This window comes from Erpetoichthys calabaricus, chromosome 2 (genome assembly GCF_900747795.2).
Source record: "Erpetoichthys calabaricus chromosome 2, fErpCal1.3, whole genome shotgun sequence".
Classification (NCBI taxonomy): Eukaryota; Metazoa; Chordata; class Cladistia; order Polypteriformes; family Polypteridae; genus Erpetoichthys; species Erpetoichthys calabaricus.
In genome coordinates, this window is record NC_041395.2 from 208,942,633 (window position 1) to 208,969,615 (window position 26,983).

The 26,983-nt window shown below is 37.2% G+C and overlaps 1 protein-coding gene across 3 annotated transcripts in view; it reads right to left on the reverse strand.

Moving 5' to 3' along the window:
• lrrc71 (leucine rich repeat containing 71) overlaps nt 1–26,486 on the reverse strand; it is a 78,625-nt gene extending 52,139 nt beyond the window's left edge. Inside the window, exons 1-5 of one of the 3 annotated variants that reach the window (XM_028795087.2) lie at nt 26,273–26,486; nt 3,367–3,470; nt 2,414–2,452; nt 1,706–1,840; nt 1,440–1,574 (exon numbers count right to left, since the gene is read on the reverse strand). In XM_028795087.2, the coding sequence (XP_028650920.2) occupies nt 1,440–1,574; nt 1,706–1,840; nt 2,414–2,452; nt 3,367–3,470; nt 26,273–26,298 (439 nt within the window). In that variant the 5' untranslated portion in view covers nt 26,299–26,486. Of the gene's footprint in view, nt 1–1,439; nt 1,575–1,705; nt 1,841–2,413; nt 2,453–3,366; nt 3,471–8,202; nt 8,261–26,272 lie in introns of those variants that run through there. The other 2 variants (XM_051923075.1, XM_051923076.1) reach the window with 2 other exon arrangements.
• Between the last annotated feature and the right edge of the window lie 497 nt (nt 26,487–26,983).

Below are 26,983 nucleotides of genomic sequence, written 5' to 3' on the forward strand. Positions count from 1 at the left end.
ACAACAGTGTAATCAGAAAAGAGCTCAGGATACATAAATATATGCAACACCATACAGACTAGATGTAAAATTCTGGAACACTCTCACACATTAGTCCCTGTATTAAAAAGGTTATATAATCTAATTGTTTCAGTAGTTGATAAAAATACACTTTTAATTTTTTAAGGAAATATAATAGCATGTTTCCATTGCATTTCTTGCATTAAATGAATATTCTACTGACGTACACAAAGAAAATCAATAAAATATGTGAAAATCAAGGCATTATTTGTGAATTTCCCTTTGGGATTAATAAAGTATCTATCTATCTATCTATCTATCTATCTATCTATCTATCTATCTATCTATCTATCTATCTATCTATCTATCTATCTATCTATCTATCTATTAATACCATTCCTTTCTCTTTTATTTTATTTAAAATACTTTTTTCAAGCATACAGGTGTAAATTACAATAATAATAATTCTTTACATATATATAGCTCTTTTCTCACTACTCAAAGCACTGCCCACGCAGGAAGGAAAGCAGTAATTTACTTCACTGTGCTACTTAGCTATGTGCAGAGCAGTTTTTTGTAAATGGTTTATAAAAAAAGGGAAGCAATTAAAGTCTACAGGTCTTACCAAGCACATTAACAACAAATAAATGTTACATAATTTTGTGAAATAAAATTACATTTATTTATACAGTGGTATAATCTGTACCACTAATAATGTCTGAGGTTGCATAGCTAGAAAAAGATTACTAATTAATTCACAATCAGTTAAGATTTGACATTGATACATAATTTAGGCATTAGTCAAAACTTCAATACCAAGATTTAGAATATCTGACCTAGTCTTAAATGATAATGTCTAGCAGTAAGTATTTTTGTCACTGAATAGGATATAGCAGAAACACCTTTCATATTGAGCATACTTTTATACTTACAGTATATTTTTTAACTTTGCCTACATATATAGTATACATTACATGAACATTTTTGAGATGGCTGAAATTTCAGCTTCAAGCTGTCAGTGTGTTTAATGTTTTAGATACTTCTGAAAATGATTCAATAGCCAAGTATCTGTAGACATGAACACCCCTGAAAATGATTTGATATCTGAGTATTTTTGCAGACATGACATCTCAAAAACTATAACTCAAACAAAATGAAATATAAACATTTATTGGCATTGTAAAAATTCTACAGTCCTATTAATTTTTGGCCACACTTCTACAGTTGATTTTGCTCTAGAAAGATTATGATTTTTGTGGACATTTGTGCCTCACTGGCAACAAAACTGGGAAAGAAAAACATCAGTTTTAGCAAGATATGATTCTTTCATTTAATTCCACATAACAAAACAATTCAATGCTCAAATGACATTTTATGTGGGGGAAAGTCATGCACTGAATACATCAGATTTTTTCTCTCATATACATTTATTTAAATACCTCTGATGTGCACTTCTCGTACAGATTTGGGATCATCAGACTCCAGTTCCACTTGCAAACGGGGTCTAAAATATAAGAAACTGTCTGAAGGACTTGCCGGGCTTCCAAGTAAACTTGTTTGTGACTGACCTTCCTCTAAAGAAAACAAGAAAATAAAACAACTGCAGTGTTTCTGATATTTCTATTTAAAGCATATTTAACAGGGCAGTATTTAAAAATTTGCACATATAATGCTTTAAGCAATAATAGTGAGTATTCTAACACACCTAGAACACTTTTATCAGTAGCTGATGTGACAGTCGGACGGGGTCGTGGGGTCACTAAGGGGAACTCCTTCATGTCAATAAGATTACATAGTTCAGGAAAATCATTCTCCAAGATTCCAGTGCATTGGTAGTCTTCTAGAAAAAAAAGGTTGATGAAAAATATACTATGAATACTATCAGGATCAATAAATGAAACTGAGCAAGGGTCAGGAAACTAAATACTTAACCAAAAAAAGAAGACAGTCTCATGTTATCTTCCATTACAATGTGGCAATAAAATAAACAAATACAAGTCCTTTATCATACTGTAGCTGTTTAAGAATCTTAATTTAATTAAAAAGTTAGAGCAGGACAGTCAGTATAATACTCTAGATCTCATCTATCCATCTATTATTAAATCTGCTTTATTCTCTTCAGCAATGCTAAAGTCTATTCCAACAGTATTTGGGAAAAAAACAACCAACCTTAGATGTCTTTAGGACATGGGAGGCTGAAGGAGGGTCTACATCAACAGTATATGTAAATTCCACACAGACACTGACTGGACTCAAGATACAAATCTGGTAAGACTCTGGAGGTGTGATGCAGAAGTAGCACTAATCACTGTCACCATGCCTCTTTATACTGTAGGTAAAGTAAAATTGCTCTCCTTGGCTTAGAATTGGTCAGAGAACTAAGTAGTTTAGAAATACCTGTCCTTTTTCTTACCTATGGTTTGCAAAGCTGACTTTTCCTGTAGCTTGCTTGCTGCAGTAGAGCAAAAACAGAAGAGAAAAGGAAAAATAAATCCCTCCACCAATTGTTAATACAAGTCCCAAGGAAAAAAAAAACATGCAATAATTCAAAGAACTCGGAGGCCAGTGAAAGCAGGAAATGCAAAAATGAAAGCAAAAAGTAATCTGGTTATATTCATCCAGATCTGTTAGACTGAATTTGCTATAGGCAAGTTAACTGTAAAAAAAAAGGAAAAATAAAGATAAATTAAGGCACATACTGTAATCACAAATTTTAAAAATGCATAGGAGGGAAAATGCAAATAAGAGTACAGTATTCAATATATCCAAAAAGATGGACATGTCATTAAAAAATATTTAAAGCCCAAACCAGAGAACAGCGAAGACAGGAAATCCAAGAATGATAAATATATTTAATTTCTAATTTCTTAATTTCAGTTCAGCACTCCTCTCTTCTTTCCAACCCACAAAAATTCCACTATCACTAAGGATAGACATAAAATATTGGACAAGTTCATTTTTCCCAAAATGTTTTTGTTAACTGGGTCTTCCTAATTAACAAAAATTCAGAATAGAATAAATATTAAAAACATTAGACACAGTTTTCGGGTTTGCATGATGAATTGATAAAATAATCATTTGCATATTTTGCAACAGACAATAAATCATTGTTGAATAGTTTGTGCCTTCAGTAAACCAGAGAACATTCACCTGTTATTCAACTACAGTATCATTCCTTAGAAAATGGAAATTTTCAACAAGACATACATCACAAACAATCTAGATTAGCTTTAAAACAGAGAACACAATGCTCGCATTCATAACAACACATTGTACCTGACATAAGGTGTAGTGTATCCCAATTCATGTTTGTTTAGAAATGAAAACTAAAATGTGTGTACAATGTAGAAAATAATGATGGCTTACCTGCAGTCCTGGTGCCATCCTCTTCACTAACAGGAGCCCCCTTCTCCCCCTTATCTTTAAGGACTTTTTCCACTTTTCTCCCCATTTCTACCTTCCGGATCACACTGTGGGAGATAAGCACTGGCATTAAAGACAATGTGTCTGGCTGGTTCTGGCAATCCAAAAGCATTATGTTGTATAACAAAGGTCATTTGTGCTGCATCTCCAAATATAAACAGAGAAATCATTGGGTTGTGGTGTTAAGTAATTTAAAAATGACTGCATAGCGTGATAATGAATGTTTCATGTTTGATCAGCTGCTAATGTATAGAATTCCAAAAAACTTCACTGCTCAGTGTCTTTATTAATAGTGAACTTAAGTGTTAATCACTTTTCTATTTTTTATAACTAATATAATTTTCATATTATCATATTAGATAGATAGATAGATAGATAGATAGATAGATAGATAGATAGATAGATAGATAGATAGATAGATAGATAGATAGATAGATAGATAGATAGATAGATAGATAGATAGATAGATACTTTATTAATCCCAAGGGGAAATTCACATACTCCAGCATGCACCTTACTGATACAAAAAACAATATTAAATTAAAGATTGATAATAATGCAGGAAAAAACAGACAATAACTTTATATAATGTTAATGTTTACCCCCCCCGGGTGAAATTGAAGAGTCGCATAGTTTGGGGGAGGAACGATCTCCTCAGTCTGTCAGTGGAGCAGGACAGTGACAGCAGTCTGTCGCTGAAGCTGCTCCTCTGTCTAGAGATGACACTGTTTAGTGGATGCAATGGATTTTCCATAATTGATAGGAGCCTGCTGAGCGCCCGTCGCTCTGCCACAGATGTCAAACTGTCTAGCTCCATGCCTACAATAGAGCCTGCCTTCCTCACCAGTTTGTCCAGGCGTGAGGCGTCTTTCTTCTTAATGCTGCCCCCCCCAGCACACCACCGCGTAGAAGAGGGTGCTCGCCACAACCGTCTGATAGAACATCTGCAGCATCTTATTGCAGATGTTGAAGGATGCCAGCCTTCTAAGGAAGTATAACCAGCTCTGTCCTTTCTTACACAGAGCATCAGTATTGGCAGTCCAGTCTAATTTATCATCCAGCTGCTCTCCCAGGTATTTATAGGTCTGCACCATCTGCACACAGTCACCTCTGATGATCACGGGGTCCATGAGGGGTCTGGGCCTCCTAAAATCCAGCACCAGCTCCTTGGTTTTGCTGGTGTTCAGGTGTAGGTGGTTTGAGTCGCACCATTTAACAAAGTCATTGATTAGGTCCCTATAATCCTCCTCCTGCTCACTCCTGATGCAGCCCACGATAGCAGTGTCATCAGCGAACTTTTGCATGGTTTTAGAAACTTTCCATTTACTCTGTATACTTTGTTTTTTGAAAGTTATTATTATTATTATTATTATTTATCTATTATAAGCAGGAGTACCAACCTATTTTGTCTGGACAAAAACAAGCAAGAATACTCAGCACTGCTCGGGGCAGGGGCACCAACTAAATTTTTATTTGAAACCTAGCTTATAGTGTTCCCCTTATCAATTGGAGAATTTGCGCAAAATTTGTCGGAGACTGAATCAACGGTGTGGAAATTTATAAAAGATAAATACACACACAAATACACACATTAAGCTCTATATATTATATTATTATTGATTCAATAACATATTGTCCTGCAAGCAGGTCCTCCAATTTGCAGGGAAAACTCGGGGGAAAAAACCTCACATTATTCCATTCCATTCAAACTAGTGTGGTGCTGAGATGTCACCTGTTGCACATCTGTGTTCAGGTCCTAATTTGGGATCCTGATGTGGTTTTTTTCATGTGGTGGGTGCAGCAACGCGCTGTATTAGTGGATGCTCGCAACATCTCTCTCTCCTCCTCTATAACATATTGCTAGTGTAGCATATTTTTCCTCTTTTATATATTACTAAAGGTAACTGATATTGTAACTTTTGTGTTTAACACAAATTCAATATAAGAAATGCGCTATATTAAAATGTATTACTATTATTTTATTAATTAGTTGAATTCTACAGTAAGAGGGCCTATTAAAAATGTTATCTTCTATTTATCAAATTCCAGGTCAGGATCCAGCAGCAATGGGAACAGTTCAGCAACCACCCTTGATATAATGCCATTCTACCTCAGAGCACACACACTAAAACACTTACTTATCTATCTTACAAAACCATCTTACTAAACCACAGTTAATATATGCACGGTGGACGCACCGAGGCGCATGCGCACTGCGGCCTTGGCGCCCGCCCCAGAGTCCAGAGTCAAACGCAGCGGCTTTATAAAACGCGGCGGCTTCCCAGAGTCAGTAGGTGGTGCCCGAACAACACAACCTCTGAGCGCCCAAAAAACACAACCTGTACAGTCAAACGCAGCAGCTTCCCAAAACGTGGCAGATTCCCAGAGTCAGTAGGTGGCGCCCAAACAACACCACCTGTAAACTAGACTTGCTCTAATCCACTGTGCCAGTAATGTAGATCACATAACGGTCATTCAGTTTGGCGCCCAAACCAGAGTCCAGAGTCAAACGCAGCGGCGTCCCAAAACGCGGCGGCGCCCGCCCCAGAGTCAAACGCAGCGACTTCCCAAAACGTGGCGGCTTCCCAGAGTCAGTAGGTGGCACCCAAATAACACAACGTAATGCGCCGTGGCGCCTGCCCCAGAGTCAAACGCAGCGGCTTCCCAAAACGCAGCGGCTTCCCAGAGTCAGTAGGTGGCGCCCAACCACACAACCTGTGAGCTGCACTTGCTCTAATCCACTGTGCCAGTAATATAGATCACATAACGGTCACAGACTCTAACCCAGCGGCTTCCCACACTCAGTGGCTGGCACACGAACACCACAACCTGTAAACTAAACTTACTGTGCTCCACTCTGCCAGCAGTCGGTGTCAGCAAAGGCGACGGAATCATGTCTCCACAAAATGAGACCGCTTTAGTACAGACATGCTTATGGAATTAAATGACATTTCCCCAGACGTACCCACCCTCCATGATATGTCATCCATCCAGATATCGGACGTAACAGAAACTAATTGCCATTCTTGGATTTCCGATTCGCTAGCGAATCGCGGGCTTACTTGTATAAAGCTAGTCTGTATTCACTAACAAACATAAATCACATGAATCAGTGATGTTTAATGATAGCATAAATACCAGAAGAACTTTCATGGAGAGAATGTGCATACTCCACAGAGAGTGACTGATCAGGGATTTGAACCCAGTGTTTCACAGCAGTGCATACCATTCAAGTTAACATTCAAGTTAACATTTTTCTAGCTGCATTTTCTCTACATGTCAACAAAAGAGTGTATTGTATTAATCTGAAAAGTAGGATATAACGTTAAACACTTTTTACGCAAAAATATCTACCAAAATGCATAGCTATATTTAATGTAAGTAATTTTAACATCTTATCTGATGCGAAGCTCATTTGAGACAAATTTTTAAATTAGGAATTTTGCAGACATATGCTACAGAAGTTATGTATTTTGCTTTGTGTGACAGCCATCCTATAACAGCTTTTCCACACCATCCCAAAACAGTCACAGTGCTTACAGATATGGGTAGCATGAAGTAACTGTAAGCCAAGTAGTAGCAATAATACTATTAATATATATGAAGTATACTTGAATTAAAATATAACACAAGAACAAAATCAAAATAAATGTCTGCCTGGACTTAACTAAACACGAAACAGAATTTATGACTGTACATGTGGTTTGTTCTTTCTCAGTAGAACATAAATCTCTGACAGTTCTCTGACATTTGAACCTACAGTACATCTAGTTAACTATTGGATTAGCTGTTCAACAGGCTCCATAGTATGTATTGGTTCCATTTTTTAGACGTTTCTCTGTAACTTCTGAATGCCTTAACAATTGAAAGCTACTGCAATGTTGCAATGTATCCATTGGGAAGGTCCTCCCAAAATTTACGTACAGTATTGCATTGTGAAAATGAACTAAAGAATGGAAATAAATCCGAGTATACACTAGCGGCTATGATGCGCCCTGCTGGTCGTTCAGAGCACAGTGTGAAATAGTTAATTTTTACGTGATAAACAAAGTTAGGTTTTACAAACTTGAAAGATGAATTAGATAATTGTTGTGGAAAGATTTTGGCGTTTGCTTACACATAATACTTGTGTGTTGTGTTAGCGTGTATTAACGGATTATCATTTTTTGACTTTTTAGCCAAATGCGTTCTTCGGTTTTATAATCTCTTGTTAGAGAACGGACAATCTAGAAATGGTGAGCAAAATTAAATCACTTGCCGTAATCCTCCTTACATTAAACTGCCATAGTGAACATTTATTGCACACCTGTTCCTATAAATCATTACTATACAACAGTGCTAAGCAGAATGTTTATTTTAAGGCAATAGGTTATACTACATTAAAAAAATAAAACAATAGTCTATTCACTTGTCTTTTACGTTGCGAATTACGCGAGAGCAAAAAAAAAAAACTCCCTTCAGGAAATATTAATGATCACTGCCTTGACAATAAATACACCGATACATGACATTCAAAAAAACTGTTGATATAGTGTCGTAAACAATAATGTAAAACAACTATAAAACAAGACAATTAAACGTGCAAGGTGTTGGTATGAAGTCTTTCTTCTTCACGCTGCTACTTAAAATTCGTAGTCCAACAAACACGGTCGTAATACCGTACATGTCAATTAAACAACTTTAGCGAAAAAAAATAAAGTTCGCTAGGTCAAAAACGACAGTTTTTGTTTTTTATTTAGTTCATTTCTCATTTTGTTTAACCATCATCTTTATAGTTACCTTCAAACCATAGTCAACAGAGCCAATAATTCTTGCGAAACCAGCGTCTTGCGTTGCCTGGAAACAAACAGTTACTTTAAAAACTATATTCATTGGATACTGTAAAGGTCACTCTGGTTTCTTAACCAATCAACTTATTTAACTTAAGAATGCCCGCCCCTGAGGCCTAGAGTAAGATTTCCCAGAGTTGAAAGAAGCGAGGGATTGGTGGGTGCGAGCATCAAGAGTATGATGAAAGATTTGCTTTCACTTTTAGGAAAATTGCACATTCATAAATTCTAACTCAATAATAGAAAACCTCGGTTTACAATATTTATGAAGTAAATAAAATATTTCTAAGATTCAATAACTCTATCTTTAAGTAAAAAATCTATTTGAAAAAAAACAGTACACTTTGAATATAATGTGTTTATTTAAATCTAATCCAGTCATCTCATATTTCTTAACTTTTTCTATCTACTCTCTTGTATTTTGTTACCTTAGAATGATATGTATACAATACAGTACAATACAATTTATTTTTGTATAGCCCAAAATCACACAAAAAGTGCCGCAATGTCCTTTAATAGGCCCTGCCTTTTGACAGCCCCCCCCAGCCTTGACTCTCTAAGAAGACAAGGAAAAACTCCCAAAAAACCCTTATAGGGAAAAAATGGAAGAAACCTTGGGAAAGGCAGTTCAAGGAGAGACCCCTTTCTAGGTAGGCTGGGCGTGCAGTGGGTGTCAAAAAGAAAGATAGATAGATAGATAGATAGATAGATAGATAGATAGATAGATAGATAGATAGATAGATAGATAGATAGATAGATAGATAGATAGATAGATAGATAGATAGATAGATAGATAGATAGATAGATAGATAGATAGATAGATACTTTATTAATCCCAATGGGAAATTCACAAAAGAAAAAGGGATCAATACAATACAATACACAGAACAGAACACAAGTAATCCTCAATATAATATAATATAATATAATATAATATAATATAATATAATATAATATAATATAATGCATTGATATCAGTGAACTTTATGTACTTCACGTTTTAAAAAGTATTGAACTATGTATTTGAACACTTATCTTGGAAATAAAGTATTCTTTGTGTAAAGAGGGGGTATCACGGCTATGGTGCTTGTCACTACCAAACTTAATTCTCGAATTTATGTATTTATTATTATTAACACTAAAAATACTCTGAATGCTTCACACGCAGGTATAAAATAATTGTTTTAATACAATGCCAGTTGTTTTGAAGCATTGATCACCTTTGCCACAAAAAATAACAAATTCTTCATTCAATGTTGTTTTGAGTATAAACATTCTTCAGGAAGTTTACAACAAATATGTCTTATCATCCTAAAAAAGGCAATAGATTGGAATCACATTAATAAATCACAATTAATTCACAAAAGATAAAAATGTACAAGAAAACTTAAATTATTGTCTCTGCTCAGATTGCAATTCCCAAATATTTTATTTTAAATTACTCATTAAGTACTACATATGGAGTTCATGGCAGACTACTGAAATAGTGTCTTTTTTCCCTTAAACATATGGTCCCTTCAAGCTCTTACTAGGGTTGGTTGCCACATTTCAGTTTTATTACCAGATTGCCTTCCCACAATCCTATAAAGTGGGTTAAAGTATCATATGTACTTAAACAACCTAGTGTAATTGCCCAAGAGGACGGACAGACATCCCGGCCAGGATGGAGGAGGATTTCTTTCCAGGCCAGGATGCTGTAATGGAAGGATGGCCTGAATCCAGACATTACCCATCCGGAACGTCTTATAATAACTTTCATGGATGGGTTACTGGAAGGAATAATGGACTGAAGAGATCTGGAAGTTGGAAGCAGTTCAGCTCCCAAATTAATAGGTGACAGTGTTCCTTGGCAATACTCCCAGTCTGGACACCTATAGAGTTGCATGGGAATTGGAGCCTGGAAGCGCAACCCTGTAGGGGTCCTTAGGAGATGATTGTGGGCAGTGCCTTGTTTCCAATTAGCTTCAAACAAGCCAGGACATGCCACCGGAAGTGCATCCAGGTCAAATTTAAAAGGGGCCTGCCGCCATACCTCATTGAGTCAGAGTTGGGAGGCAGCAGGTGACACTGAACTGGAGGAGAGAAAGAGAGGGAAAGAAAGAGAGAGTACTTAAAGTCTGTATATTGGCTTGTTAATTGTTATCATTGAATAGGCTGGATTAAAAATCATTTATTTTGAATCTGGAATTGTGTTGGGTCATGAGTGTCTGTGGTTTGGGGCCTCTCTGGTGCCCCCTACTATTCGCACTACAAAAATTTGAACTTTAAATTGAAATTTTGAATTTTGAACTTTTGGCCTTTAATCTTGATAATTTGTAAAATGTGTGATCTGTTATTATTGGAATTCTGCCCTAGCCCTCACAACCACAGATCTGCCATGGGGTTCATACATAGAAATGATGAACGAAAGAAAAATTTCTGCAGGCTGGACAGCTAGCATCATCATAAATCAGCTGTCGGCTGAAACGCTATTACTTTATTATAAAAAGAATGTTTGCTCACTGAAGTGCTGTGCCACATGTGGCCTATGTAGTACAGGTCTCTAATGTTCAATGCAGTAGGAAACATGTACAATGTCAGCCTCAAGCTGAACTGTTCACCTTTTTTTTATTTGTATAGTTATCACTTCAAGTCATTGACTGTTGTAGTGAAAACAATAATTTGTTTTCTAAACTCACATATTCTGGTAGACAGATGCAAGAGACTAGAACCTGTTCCTGCAGCATCAGGCTCAACACAGGAACTGGGGTGCCAATCTGTCTCAGGGCTCTCTCACAGAACCACACATTGAGTCATATTAGGGCATTTTATAGTTAATAATTATATACTCTGCACATCTTGGGGATGTGGGCAAGAGTACCTGGAGGAATATGCGGAGAACCTGCCAATTTCACACAGGTAACGATCAGCTTAGGAATCTAATTCACAATACTGGTCACAATTCTTGGAGCCTATCTCACAAGTACTGGGCTCAAGGCGGGAACCAACTTTGTAAGGACACCAGTCTATCACAGGAAACACTCTGTTACACTGGACCAGTTTAGAGTTTCTGAAAACATTCAACACTTAGTAAAGCTTGTCAAACATGTGAAACTGGTGAGTGCCTTATGTGGACCAGTTTCAATAGTCACAGGCAGGTTGGATGAAAGGGTCATAATTTCACTCTACTAACACTTCTGTTATTGTTCTCAGGCCAAATTAAGTCTCATCTGAAGACATAAAATGTCATTAATGTAATGAATTATTATTATTATTTCCACTCTATTCAGTCTCTTCTTCTTCCAGTCCCTGAACAATAATTCACCCCAAAATAATAAGATGATTATAATTTGACTGTAGCACACTGATGGGAGAAGTGTGAAAAACATTAAAATTCACAATGAAATCTACAACAACAACACCACCAACAACAACAACATTTATTTATATAGCACATTTTCATATAAATGATGTAGCTCAAAGTGCTTTACAGAATGAAGAAAGAGAAAAAAGAAAAAATATATAAGAAAATAAAATTAGGCAACACTAATTAACATAGAATAAAAGTAAGGTCCAATGGCCAGGGAGGACAGAAAAAACAAAAAAAACTCCAGTCGGCTGGAGAAAAAAAAAAAACAAAATCTGCAGGGGTTCCGAGGCCACGAGACCACCCAGCCTTCTCTAGGCATTCTACCTAACATAAATGACCTCAATCAGTCCTCATTGTATTCAGGGTTCACATGGAAGAACTTGATGATGGCGGTCATGTGAACTTCTGGCCTTTACCTTCATCAATGTAGGGACATCACCGTGCTTTTTGATCAGGTGGTGGTGGCTCAGATCACCACTACAGAAAACCAGAAAAAGAACAGCAGAGAAAGTAGGGATTAGTACGGATTTTGGAGCCACCATGAATGATAATGATAATTAATAGAATATACAGAGCATCAGGATTAAACTAAAATGAAGCTATGAGAAACCCATGTTAAAGTAATGTGTTTTAGCTGTTTTTAAAGTGCTCTACTGTATTAGCCTGGTGAATTCCTACTGGCGATCTATTCCAGATTTAAGGTGCATAACAGCAGAAGGCTGCCTCACCACGTCTTTTAAGTTTAGCTCTTGCAGTAATAAGCAGACACTCATTTGAAGTCACCCATGACCAGAGGAGTCCTGAGGGCAGATAAAGAGGCGTTTGTTAGAGGAATCTGTGAGCAGGTGACACACCATCTGTGGTCTAGCGACCTACATCCTCTGCTTATAGAAGAATCGAAGTATTAAACACATCCGAACCTGTTCCTCGGAGAGTTGCAGTCAGGGCAGCTGATGGAATGGTCCTTACGGATGACACTGTAGTTGTGACCTGCTGGGCTGGCTACTTTGAGCAGTTGTTCAAAGCTGAACCTCCGGCTAGGATGTTGGATATCCCTGGGTCCACGGTTCTTGAGACTGATCCTCCAATTAGCTGTGAACCACCCAATCTCACTGAGATTGCACAGGTAGTGAACCAGCTGAGGAGGGGAAAGGCTGCAGGGATCTGTGGTATCCGGGGTGAACTTATCCAGGCTGGTGGTAAGGCTGTCATCCTGGCATTGCAAGCAAACTTTGCTTCCATTTGGGAGACTGGCATCATCCAAACTGACTGGAAAAATGGGACTTGTCATTCCTATCTAGAAAGGGAAGGGTGATCCTGGTGTGCAAACAAAAGCATAGCGTTTGTGTACAATTGGGATGATTTTTGGGAAAGGCCTGGATTTTTCAGAAGAGATGGTCTTCATCCTAACTGGAGGGGATCTTATGTATTATCCCAAAATATGGCAGCAAAACTGCCTGGTTGACTGATTAGAGCACCATCCAGGCCGCAGTAATGTGATCTTAAATCACAGGCTGTTGTTTATCCCACCTGTTACTTTCCTGAAGCTGTTACCCATAATCCTTGTCTTGGGGCATCCAGTAAATTTAGTCTTGATACAAACCTTAAATTAATTGATAACCAAAAAATAAGGTGTATAATTAGACCAAGGGATAAAACCAGACCCTCCACCAGGGGCATCTGTAATAGAAATTTACTACAAATTAAAACAAAAAGTATATCACCAATTCAGAAAGAAGCATACAGTTTTAAATGCTGCTTATTGAACATTCGCTCTATTGGCACTAAAGATGTTTTGGTAAATGATATTATATTAAGTACAAAATCTGATCTGTGTCTTCTCACCGAAACCTGGCTTAGTAAATGTGACACTGTCCCCCTAGCTGAGGCGTCACCAGATGGATACTCGTTCCTTCATAAGTCTAGAGATTTAGGTCGAGGAGGGGGCCTTGGAATAATTCATTGTAACAAAATGCAAATCACTTCTAAAAATTTAGGCAACTTTACATCCTTTGAAGCATTCATTTTAAATATTAAAACAGATTCCAACACAATTATAGTGCTAGTCTACAGACCACCAGGGCCGTATTCATTGTTCATGTCTGAATTTAGCAACCTTCTATCTGACTTGGCTATAAATTATGATCACGTAGTACTGATGGGACATTTTAATGTACACATTGATGTGGAAACTGACACTTTTAGCAAATGTTTTACTTATTTGTTAAATTCAGTAGGATTTTGTCAGAATGTCAAAGGTCCAACTCATAATCATAACCACACATTAGATTTAATTATAACTTACAAAGTTGAAATTCAAAATTTAATATTACTCCATTAAATGAAGTTATTTCTGATCACTACTTAATTACATTTGATTTAGTCCTGCCCTTGCCAACACACTCCCAGATTAAAACAAAGACAGTGCGACATCTAGATTGTAATTCTGCTCCAAAATTTATAGATACTTTGAGTAAGTCGAGTGTAATTGTGGAGAACCATTTAGATCAGTTAACATCAAATGTAAACACGGAAAACAATTTAGATCAGCTAACATCACATTATAATGTGACCTTGAGAGATGCTCTGGACACAGTGGCACCCCTTAAAACAAAAGTGATCAAAGCACATAGAAACTCTCCCTGGTTTAATGAAAACACTCGAGCTCTTAAATTAGAGTGTTGAAAACTGGAACGCAGATGGAGAACAACAAAGCTACAGGTCTTTCAAATTGCATGGACAGAGAGTGTTAATAAATATAAAAAAGCCCTCTTTAAAGCTCAGTCAGAATATTATTCTACATTAATAGATAGCAATAATAAAAATCCTCAGGCACTGTTTAGAACAGTGGCTAAATTAACAAATGGAAATTCAGATCAACAGTGCAAAATATCAACAGACATTAGCAGTACAGACTTTATGAACTTCTTCAATGAGAAAATTAAAAATATAAGATCCCAGATCTCTGCATCACAGTACAAACCAAATACTAGCTTAGCAGACCCTGTCTCACGTTGCACTCAGCACTTTGGTAATTTTAATCCTGTAACTGAGCAGGAAGTCTTAAGTTTAATTTCTAAAATGAAGCCCACTACTTGTTCCCTAGATCCAGTGCCAACAAAACTAGTAAAAAGTGCAATGGATGTTCTTGCAGCGCCTATCCTAAACATTATCAATAGTTCATTATTGCATGGCACAGTACCTGATGCACTAAAAGTGTCAGTCATTAAACCATTACTTAAAAAGTCAGACCTTGACCCACATATACTAAATAATTATAGGCCTATTTCAAATTTACCGTTTCTCTCTAAAATACTAGAAAAAGTAGTCGCCAGTCAGCTTCAGACACACCTTATGCATTACAATTTATTTGAGAAATTCCAGTCTGGTTTTCGCACTGGTCATAGTACAGAAACGGCACTAACACAGGTTGTAAATGACATTCTGATATCCTCTGATGAAGGAAACTCCACTGTAATTATGTTGTTGGACTTAAGTGCAGCGTTTGACACCATCGACCATTCTATTTTACTGCACAGGCTAGAAAATGATGTTGGGCTTACAGGCACCGTGCTCGCTTGGTTTAGTTCTTACTTATCAAATCGATTCCAATATGTACAGAAATGTGCTGACAGTACTCCATCATTATACACAGAAGTTCAATATGGTGTCCCGCAGGGCTCAGTACTGGGACCTTTACTGTTTTCACTGTACATGCTTCCACTGGGATCTATCATTAGGAAACATAATGTTAATTTTCACTCGTATGCAGATGACACCCAGTTGTACCTTTCATTTAAATCAAATGAAGTTTCTCCAATGTTGTCTTTAATTAGTTGTGTTAGTGAATTAAAGGAGTGGATGAATAAGAACTACTTGTCTTTAAATACAGATAAAACAGAGATGTTAATTGTTGGAGGGAATGATGCTGATCACAACAATATTTTGTCATCATTTAACTCAGTGGGAATCCCAGTCAATTTTACTGAATCAGCCCGCAATCTAGGAGTTATCTTTGACTCCTAGCATGTCATTTAAAGCGCATATTACAAAGTTGTCCAAAACATGTTTCTTCCATCTTAAAAATGTTAGGAAATTAAGGCGCTTTTTCAAATAAACAGGATTCTGAGAAACTAATTCATGCATTTATCTCTAGTAGGATTGACTACTGCAATGCGGTGTTCACTGGATGTTCAAACTGTTCTTTATACAGCCTCCAGTTAATCCAAAATGCGGCTGCGAGAATTATTACAAGAACAAGAAAATACGAACACATAACTCCAGTTCTTAAATCCTTACACTGGCTCCCGGTTAAGTTTAGGGCAGATTTCAAAATCCTTCTTTTAACATATAAAGCACTGCCTTTCCCAAGGTTTCTTCCATTTTTTCCCTTAAAGGTTTTTTTTTTGGGAGTTTTTCCTTGTCTTCTTAAAGAGTCAAGGCTGGGGGTTGTCAAGAGGCAGGGCCTGTTAAAGGCAGGGCCTGCACTTCTTGTGTGATTTTGGGCTATACAAAAATAAATTGTATTGTATTGTATTGTATTGATCGCCAGGATTGCGGCAACTACAGGGGGATAACACTGCTCTCGGTGCTGGGTAAGGTCCTTGCTAGGGTCACCCTCAATAGGATCCGTGATCACTTGCTCACCTACCAGAAACAGTCTGGTTTTACGCCTAAGAAGTCTACCATTGACTGCATCCTGGCACTGAGGGTTCTCATGGAGCGCAAACGCGAATATCGGCAGAGTTTCTTTGCAGCCTTTGTTGATTTTCATAAAGCGTTCGACTCAGTTGATCGAGCTGGCCTGTGGGACATCCTGAAGGTTTGCAGGATTCCCTCGAGGTTGCTGTGCAGAGTGGAGGCAGAACCTCTGTGTTTTTCGCAGTTAATTCTGGGGTTCATCAGTGGGGTTGTGTTCTCTCTCCTACTCTGTTCAATGCTTGTATGGACTGGGTGTTGGGCAAGGTCGTGGGGTCCAGCGGCTGTGGGGCATCTGTTGGTAAAGAAAGATTCATGGATCTTGACTTTGCTGACGATGCTGTGATCTTTGCGAAGTCAATGGAGGCTCTGATCGGGGCGCTCAAAAGACTGAGCGAGGAGTCTGAGTGTCTGGCCTTGCGAGTGTCCTGGATATAAACCAAGATCCAGGCCTTTAATGACCTCTTGGGCACAGCCATCAGCAGTGTCTGTCTGCAGAGAGAGTGTCAACCTTGTCGAGAGGTTTACTTACCTTGGCAGTGACATTCATGTCTCTGGTGACTCTTCCTATGAAGTCGGTAGACAGATTGGGAAAGCATGGGGGGTCATGAGGTCGCTAGAAAGGGGGGTGTGGCACTCCCAATATCTATGCAAAAGGACGAAGGTCCAAGTCTTTAGAGTCCTGTTGCTTCCTGTCTTGCTATATGGTTACGAGACATGGACGCAATCCAGTTGACCTGAGACGAAGACTGGACTCCTTTGGTACTGTGTCTCTCTGGAAAATCCTTGGGTACCGTTGGTTTGACTTTGTGTTGAATGAGCGGTTGCTCATGAAGTCCCAAATGAGGCACATTACCTGCATTGTGAGGGAGCATCAATTATAGCACTTCGGCCATGTGGCGCATTTCCCCAAGGGTGATCCAGCTCGTAAGATTCTCATTGTTGGGGACCTGAGTGGCTGGACCAGGCCAAGGGGTCGCCCACATAACACCTGGCTGCGGCAGATAGAGAGTCATTTCCGGAGGGTGGGACTGGACCGCATGTCTGCCTGGGGGGTTGCCAACTGTGATCCTGAATTGTTTCGTCGTGTAGTGGGTGTGGCAACACACTGTACCAGTGCATGCTCCCCAACTTGACTTGACTTGACTCATTTGAAGACCTAAGGTTATGATTTGGAGTGTAAGGGGAATTTTTAAGGCTTTGTAAACCATAAGCAGTATTTTAAAGTCAATTCTAAATGACACAGGTAACCAATGTAGTGAAATCAAAAATGGAGAGATGTGCTCGGATTTTGTTTTCCTAGTTAAGATTCTGGCAGCTGCATTTTTCATTAGTTGCAATCGATTGATGTCTTTTTTGGGTAGACCTGAGAGGAGAACGTTAAAGTAATCTAGCCGACTCAAAACAAAAACGTGAACTAATTTCTCAGCATCTTGCAATGTTATAAGAGGTCTAACTTTTGCTATATTTCTTAAGTGAAAAAATGCTGTCCTAGTAATCTGATTAATATGTGATTTAAAATTCAGGTCAGAGTCAATAGTTACCCCTAAATTCTTTACCTTTGTCTTGATTTTTAATCCTAATGCATTAAGTTTATTTCTAATACCCTTATTATATCCATTTTTGCCAATCACTAAAATTTCTGTTTTCTCCTTACATGTATTTAGTTTGAGAAAATTACTATTCATCCATTCAGAAACACAAGTAAGACATTGTGTCAGTGAATCAAGAGTGTCAGGGTCATCAGGCGCTATTGATAAATACAGTTGTGTGTCATCAGCATAGCTGTGGTTGCTCATGTTATGCCCCGAGATAATCTGGCCTAACGGAAGCATGTAAATCAAAAAGAGCAGTGGACCCAGGATAGAGCCTTGTGGAACACCATACAGAATATCATGTGTCTTTGAAGTATAATTACCACAACTAACAAAGAATTTTCTACCTGTCAGGTAGGACTCAGACCAATTTAAGACACTGCCAGAGAGGCTCACTCATTGACTAAGGTGATTTCTAAGAATATTGTGATCAATGGTATCAAATGCAGTACTCAGATCTAAGAGGATGAGAACAGATAAACAGCCTCTGTCTGCATTTACCTGCAAGTCATTTACTATTTTAACGAATGCAGTTTCTGTACTGTGATTTGTTCTGAAACATTTAGCTGCATAATGTCTGCCTTCTGTAGGATTTTACTTAAGAAAGGCAGGTTAGAAAATAGGTCTAAAAAATTTCAAAAGCAGAGGAGTCAAGATTATTTTTCTTGAGTAGGGGTTTAACTACAGCAGTCTGGGAAGACCCCCATATCTAATGATCCATCCATCCATCCACCCATCCATTTTCCAACCCGCTGAATCCGAACACAGGGTCACGGGGGTCTGCTGGAGCCAATCCCAGCGAACACAGGGCACAAGGCAGGGACCAATCCCGGGCAGGGTGCCAACCCACCGCAGATATCTAATGATGAGTTTACTATATCAAGAATACTATCAATTAGCATGACAGATACTTCTTTGAGAAAGCTTGTTGGTATTGGATCAAGGATGCAGGTGGATGGTCTCAGTTGAGAAATTATTTTATACAAATCAGGTAAATCTATCCTGGTGAAAGAATTTAATTTGTTTATAATGGAGTACTGGGGTTTAAGTGGATCCATATTGGGGAAATGTACTATACAGTATTATTTCTAATATCATTAATTTTTTGATTAAAAAATACAACAAAAGCCTTACAAGTTTCACTGGAATTTGTTTGGAAGCATTCCATTGAATGACCTGGGTTAGCAGATGATCGATTGTAGAGAATTACTAGCATTGTTATTTATAATTCTAGAGAAATAATACCGCCTCTCAAGACGGACTATGTTGTTGTAGTCTGTTATTTTAAATTTCAATATCTCATAGTGGATAATCAGTTTAGTTTTTCTCCATTTACGCTCAGCTCTCCAGCATGTTCTCTTTAGATCAGACACTCTTTGAGTCTTTCATGGTATAATAGTGCTAGAAGATTTTTAACTGTCTTTTCAGGTGTGACTATGTCAGCAGCAACTCTCACCTTAGTATTAACGTTTTCCACCTTACTATTTACATTATCTACACTCCTCTTTGACTTTCTCTTTTCTTTTAAGTTGTTATTGAATTGTATTTTTATTATATTACTTTTAATTTGTGTATTTAATGTAGTATGCCAGTCTGCTTATGATTCCAAGGATTAACAAAATAACCTACAGTGACAGGGCCCCAAAGCTGTGGAATTGTCTGTCTGCTACTGTAAGAGATGCCCCTTCAGTCTCAGCTTTTAAATCACAGCTGAAGACTCACTATTTCAGTTTAGCATACCCAGGCTAGAGCTGCTGATTAACTGTACATACTGCATCCCCATTGTTAGCCACTAGCACTAAAATATAAGTAATATGATATTTATCATTTGTTAATAACACTCCCCTATTCTGTTTTTCTACTCAGTACTCACACGTTGCAACTTGGCCCCACTGCTCTACTGCCAAATTGCTTACCTGCCTATGGAAAACACATCTCTGGTAAAAGAGCACTGGAATTATCGGGTAGAAGAATCCTTTCATTGGATTGGCCGGCCCAGCACTGAATCAGCTGTGGAATGGCCAGTAGGAGGGAGGCAGCTTGCTGGCTAAGGTCTCCAGGACTCTGAACAAATCAGAATCCTCTTACAGAATGTGATATAATCTACTCTTGCACTTTGCTTTGTACTTGTATTATTACTGTTGTACTACTTTATTGTATGGTATTGTATTTCTGAGGTGGTAATGATAGATTGTCCATCTAAATCTGTAAGGAGGATTACCTGTGTTCTGTTCTGTGTAATATATTGCATTTACTCCATTTTTGACAACCATTGCATGCACAGCCTTCATAGAAAGGGCTCTCTCTCTAAATTGCCTTTTCCAAGAGGTCTTCCATTTTTCTCTACAAGGGTTATTCGTGAGTTTTTTCTTGTCTTCTTAGGGAGTCAAGGATGGGGGGGGGGGGGGGGGGGGGGGCTGTCAAAAAACAATGCCTGTTATAGCCCATTGTGGCACTTTTTGTGTGATTTTGGGCTGTACAAAAAATAAACTTGTTGTTGTTAAAATCCAATGCGAGGAAGTCATAGTGTACCTCTTTGTGTTTAAGTGATTGTTGAGTGACCCTCACTGACCCTGGCATTCTAGCTCCATTCCTGACAGGAGAAGTCCTTAAAGCTTACTTCAATTTGATAACAACACAAGTGTCTGATTATGACATCCTAAAGAAAGAAGTTCTAGCCTGGTACATCTTAATGCTGAGGCTGAGAACCAAAAAATGTTGGAACTGGAGATTGCACCCAACCAAACCCTCATATGCTCAAGAATTTGATGTATGGAGGCAGACAATGCAGTGATTTACTTGAGTTTCTTAGTAGGGTGATGCAGAGATAGGTCTAGGACAATGTGGAACAGTTAACTGAAGTAACTGAATAGAATCAAAGGAACCTGAACAATGTCTACATTCACAGTGACTGCCAAAGTAAGAATAGCCCAAAAGAGAGATGGAGGGACCATGGAAAAAGGATGAAGACACTCCAAATCCACTGCATTGTTACAAATATGATGAGCTTACACATTTTGCTCTCATATTGATGAGCCGATGGACTGCAGCTGCAGCTACAATAAACACTATTTTCTTCTTACTGTTTACAGTCTAACCCCCTTTGTGAATGGGCTCTGAGTGAAATCATTATTTGACTTATGCATAATGTATCTGTTGTTGCCCAATATGTTTCCCACCAAGTTATTTAAAGAAACAGGCCTCACCTGTATCCATAAAGATGTGTGGAGGTACTTAATGGCTTTGTACATGTTGAGATTCAGGGTTCATGGAGATACCAACAGAGGCAACGCAACATAATTTCCCAATTAAATAATTGCAGGACGCAATTCTTCTCACATAAACTGGAATCTCACTTTCCTGGGTACATTTCTCAAAAATTAAAAATCTGAGTGAATAATGAATGTGATAATTAATGATATGGGTAAAGAATGAATACATTTTGCACATGTTTCCTGAAGCCCTTTGTTATTTGACATTTAATAAATAAGTTTGAAATACTTCTTTGTTGGGCTTCTCCCCATTGTTCATGTCAGAAAAGCAGACTTCCAATAATAGGAACATTTATCTCATGTACCTCCGTTGTCAAATGTACAATATACAGTATATTACGTTGTCAGACCAGACATGTGAAAATGTTAAAAATAATAATGAAAATATGTAATTAAGAAATCAATTAAAACATGCAAAAAACTACACAAAATAAAGAAAATAAAATTTTGACTTATAGGTAAAATGAATGTAACAGGCAGGAGGTCATAAAGAAAGAACAGCAACAGGTATGTGCAGCAATTGTGGTGCTGTGGTGTGGTGAAAGGACAGAAATTTCAGGGTATTTTTCAGTATTACAGAAAATTACATGTCCAGTGTGAATTATTATTGTGAATGCATGATATAAAGAAATTGTCTCTGGAAAGATTTGCAATAATATACTGTAGTTATACATGCATTGTATATTTTGTATTGCAAATTTATAATTAGCCATGGCATATACTAGTGTGCATTATTAGTATCCTATTAATTATTTAATTTCTTTGTTATTAAAGATGAGGCTGGCCCAGTTGGTAGGAAGGAAGTTAGTTCAACTTCAGGACCCATGCCAGAGACAACAGAGGCTTATACTTCTATTCTATGAAAAGTAAAAGTTCTAAAATTGGACTTTACTGGGCTATGTGGTTGATCATGGAGCCATTGCTTGACAAAGAACTGTTTCATTATGTGAAAGGTCCTTTGCATATGAAGTTGGTTCTTTGGGCTTTGAAAAGGTTAATATGTGGAAAATAAGGAAATCTGAGGCTACCTAGAATGATAGTAACATATCAAGAAACTTTGCTTGTGTTATTTTAGGCAGCAAGAGTCCTTTCAAAATCAGGAACCCATTGGTATTTCATAAATCTGTTATTATTTATTCATGGGACTTATTGAGCCTATTACTGATCTTAAGGCAACTTACAGTGGTTCCCCTGTGGCATCATTCTGAAGAACCACTTTTCCACCTTTATTTTTAAGAATGCGGATATAAGACAGAGGCAACAACAGTTGAGGAGAAACAGAAAGATTCTCGAGCAGATAAAGGAATTTAGAGAAAGCTGTTACAGGCTTTGATTACTTTGTACTTCTCCAGTCCAAATATCTTGATCTGCTTTTCTACTATCATCTCCAAAAATCTCCAAGACAGAGCATGCTGTAGATTTAGTAAAAGTAATTGGAAAGCAGGTACAAAACTGAAGCTACTTGTACTCTACAAGACAATGCTCTTCTTGTCCAAGACAAACTTGTTCCTCCTCAGTAAATTTGACACCTGCTTGTGCCAATATCTACATAAGTGCATTGAAAAGAGCAAGAGACAATTACCATGGTGTCCTAGTAATAATGCCTCCTTTCACCATCAATACCTGGAGTGGGGGTGTACTGGTCTGTTACATGTCACTCCAGAGCTGAAGGACAGTCACTTGCTCATGTCCAAGACAAGCTGGGAGTGATGACATCACTTTAAATGCTACTGCAGCTCAGTTAATCTGCACAACCACACAAGGGAGGGGGTAGAAACTGTACGTATAGTTCACAATAATATTTCTTTTCATCTGTTGTCTTCTGTACAGTCCTTAATTCTCTCCAGTTCTGAACCTTACCCATCCATCCATCCATTTTCCAACCCACTGAATCCGAACACAGGGTCACGGGGGTCTGCTGGAGCCAATCCCAGCCAACAAAGGGCACAAGGCAGGAACCAATCCCGGGCAGGGTGCCAACCCACTGCAGCTGAACCTTACCTTTTCATGAAAAAAAAGTTCTTCCTTTGGTTGTCTACATTTGAGACTCACATGTCTTCTTTACACTACCAGCAAAGATGTCACTATAATAAATGCACAGGGAGAGAACCAGTGCTTGAAGTGGGCTAGTCTGCATAGTATGCACCTGTGCTCAGTACCAGCATTTTCCCCTTTTGTCCCTCACAGTACAGTCAGTTCCAAAAAAGGTCCCCCTAACTGACAAAATTGCATACATTTATATTTGCATCTACTGGCTTTAAAGGGGGACCAGCCCCATCCCCTGTGATAATTTAAGAAACCATCCAAACCAATAACATCAGTTATTTTCTTCCACTTCAACCATTAAAGAAAACAACCTCAAACTGAAAACATTCAGTTCATTGCGTGGGCCATCTAGCATGGACCATCCAACAGTGCAGCCTGTAAACATCATTACTGTTTGCAATAAGTTAATGTAAAATACAACACAGTGTTAGAACTTTATTGTTTCACTGTGACTGTGGCAAAAAAAGAAGTTTCAACACAGAAAGCAATACTTACGTGAAAAATGTAAAAAAATGAAAACTGTAAACACATAATAATAATAAAATAAAATTAAAATATACTCAAAATTATTCCTACTGATTACCTATTTGAATTCAAAAGAATACAGTATCCTGTAAAATAGTGTTTTGCAATGACCATCAACAAAAGCCAAGGTCAGTCACCAGGAAAAATGCAAAATGATCTGTAGCATAAATGTTTCTCTCATGGGCAATTGTATACAGCATGTTTGAGATTAAAGAGCTCCAATGAACTTAACCACTCAATGATTACAAAAACAAAAACTACAAATATTGTAGATAAAGTACCAATTACTCATATAGTACTAAATGTGTTACATTTTATACTTCCTGTTTTGGTACACTAATCTGTCACACTATCCAACTTCCTGGGGTTATAGAATGTAAAAGAAGGGGGCAAATGTTGAACTACAGTAGCAGTCAACCCTAAAAGAGTAGTAAGAGTACCTACATAATAAAAAGTATAAAGGGGAATAGGGTCACCCTAGAACAGGGATTGCCAAACTCTGTCCTGGGGACCCACTGTGGCTGCAGGTTTTTGTTCCAACCAGATTCATAATCAGTGACAACAACTGATAATACTGATCAAATTTAATTAGCTGGTATTTTTTTTCCTCTTCTCTTATTCTACATTCAAAAAGCACCACAGCATGATTTTTACATTCATAAGACATTTAGAAATATTTCTATTTTTGCTATAGATTTAAATGCTTAACTCTCTTTTGTTGATTGCATTATATTTTGTCCTTTCTCTGTGCAGTTTGCTCCATTCATTGTATCTTAATAATGACAATTAAAAACTAGCAGAGCAGACACCCTGGCAAACAACACTGAATTGTGAAAGGCTGCAACTACTTTAGTGTCAGCCCCACTAATTAGTAAATAATGGATTAATTAAACAATTAGAACAGACTAGAAAAGTAGAATGAAAATCAAGATGAAAATGTTAAAAAGAAAGAAAAATAAATTTTTCCCATATACAGTAACTGTTTAGTAAATTTTAATATTTTTTTTTTTTACCAAACTTAGTTTTCTAATTTCTACAGTGTTCCCAAAACACAGAACTTGGGAAATATCAGTTCACTTAATTAGCCCAGGAGTCCAATTTAAAAACCGAAGTTGGTTGGAACAAAAACCTGCAGCCACAGTGGGTCCCCAGGACAGAGTTTGGGAATCCCTGTCCTAGAACACTAGCACAACAAAACAGTGAACTATCAAGGTGGCAGGTGTTTTAATAACATACAGTATGGGCCATGGATAAAATATAACAATGCAGTGAAACCAGATGGCATGCTGTATGATCAGTATTGCTTTCTAACTGGGGTATACACTGATACAGTATATGGTATATGTTGGTTTTTAAACAAATACTGTTACTTATATGGAATTTAGGAGACACATAAAAAAATGTCCCCATCCATCCCTTGTCATTGTTTTCCTAATAACATAATTTACAGCTGTGCACATGCCTGCAATTTGCACATTAATATTGGGCGAATGTAGAGTTACCAATTAACCTAATGTGTATGTTTTTAGAATGTGGGAGAAAAACTGGAGTATCAGGGATAGCATAGGGAGTACTTGCTATTCCCAAGAAGATGAATTTGAACTCAGGACTCAGGAGCTGTGAGTCAGCAATACTAACCCCTGTGCCACCATGCAACCCTTAAATATAAAAAAATCAAAAAATAAATGAAAATAAAAATAGGAAAAATTAATATAAATAATAGGTTTTTCCACCTAGATATGTTTAGAAGCTTAATCAAAGCTGCTTATTATTATTATTAACTACTACAAATGTGCTTGGTTTCTAGTTCTTTGACTGGAGGTTTGAAGAAAAAAGTTTGTATCACATAGTAAATTATTTATATGCTAATAAAAACAACATTCAAAATTATTATTTTTCTTTAAGCACGTATTGTTTATTAGAGAAATCCTTGGGTTTAGCCTTGGTTTTACACTACAGTATTTCATTTTGATGCCTGATACTATAATAAGCATGTAAAGGTCATGGGGAATGTGCTCACTGTAGAAACAAGTGACATAAAATAAGCATGTTTGTTGATAGATAGATAGATAGATAGATAGATAGATAGATAGATAGATAGATAGATAGATAGATAGATAGATAGATAGATAGATAGATAGATAGATAGATAGATAGATAGATAGATAGATAGATAATTTAGTAAAAAATAGCTATAGGTATCATTAAAAAGGAAAGTTATTGAGATATTTCAAAGGCCAGTAATTTCAAATTGATTCTTACCTAAAACAACTTTCACCACATTATATATACTGTAAACATCTTTTAATCACAGGAATTCAACACATATGTACAGTATATACATATATATATATATATACACAGTAGATATGTACATAGAGAGAGTCATCAGTTTAACTGACAGCTAAACTTGCACAGTAGTAAGAAGAAGAAACACTATGCAAAATGAAGTTAATCTTGATTGAAATAACATTGAGGATTTAAATTGCATCCTAAAAATAAACTGTGACAAAGAGCTTCTTTTAGTTGTCTTACCGTTTCCACGATATATGTCCAGCCATTCCCTAATGTTACAGATGGTCAAATTTAAGAAGAAAAATAAAAATTAAAAACATATGTCCTCTTGCTTAAAGTGTTCCACATCCATAAATTATCAGTAGTCTTCAGTGAGAGCATTGTTGCCAGCAAGTCTTTTGAGTTTATAACAGAAGAATTTCCATTAAATCAAAGTGAAGGGTAATGTACTGTACAATTTAGCTATACCAGCAAAAGCACTAAATCATAAAAATAAAATGAAATAAAACAAATTTAAACCATTTTCGAGTCCTTGGGTTCTAATAACATTTTTCTTATTATTATTTAATTTTGCTAATGTTTTACAATTTAAGGCAAGCTACAAAAACATATCTTATTGTAAAAAGACCAGTCCAAGAAATGCACCAAATATAAAAGCGACAGTTGTGGCACATAAAAGTAGTTTCCTGGGCTTTAAGTAGAAGCCACTCTGGTATGTCTTTAAAAAATCACTCCTCTGTATCAAATGAAATGGAACGGTCAGTGTACCTGACCCACCCTGCCTTCCCTAAATATTAACTATGTTAGTTGCATTTGCATACAATTTGTTTGCAATCATAAACAGATCAGGTTGACAATCTTCTGTTTCTTTCTGGTCCATTTGTTGATTTCTAGTTAGCCCTGAATACGTATAAAACTGAAAAGGCTCAATTGCCAGAAAGAGGTGAATTT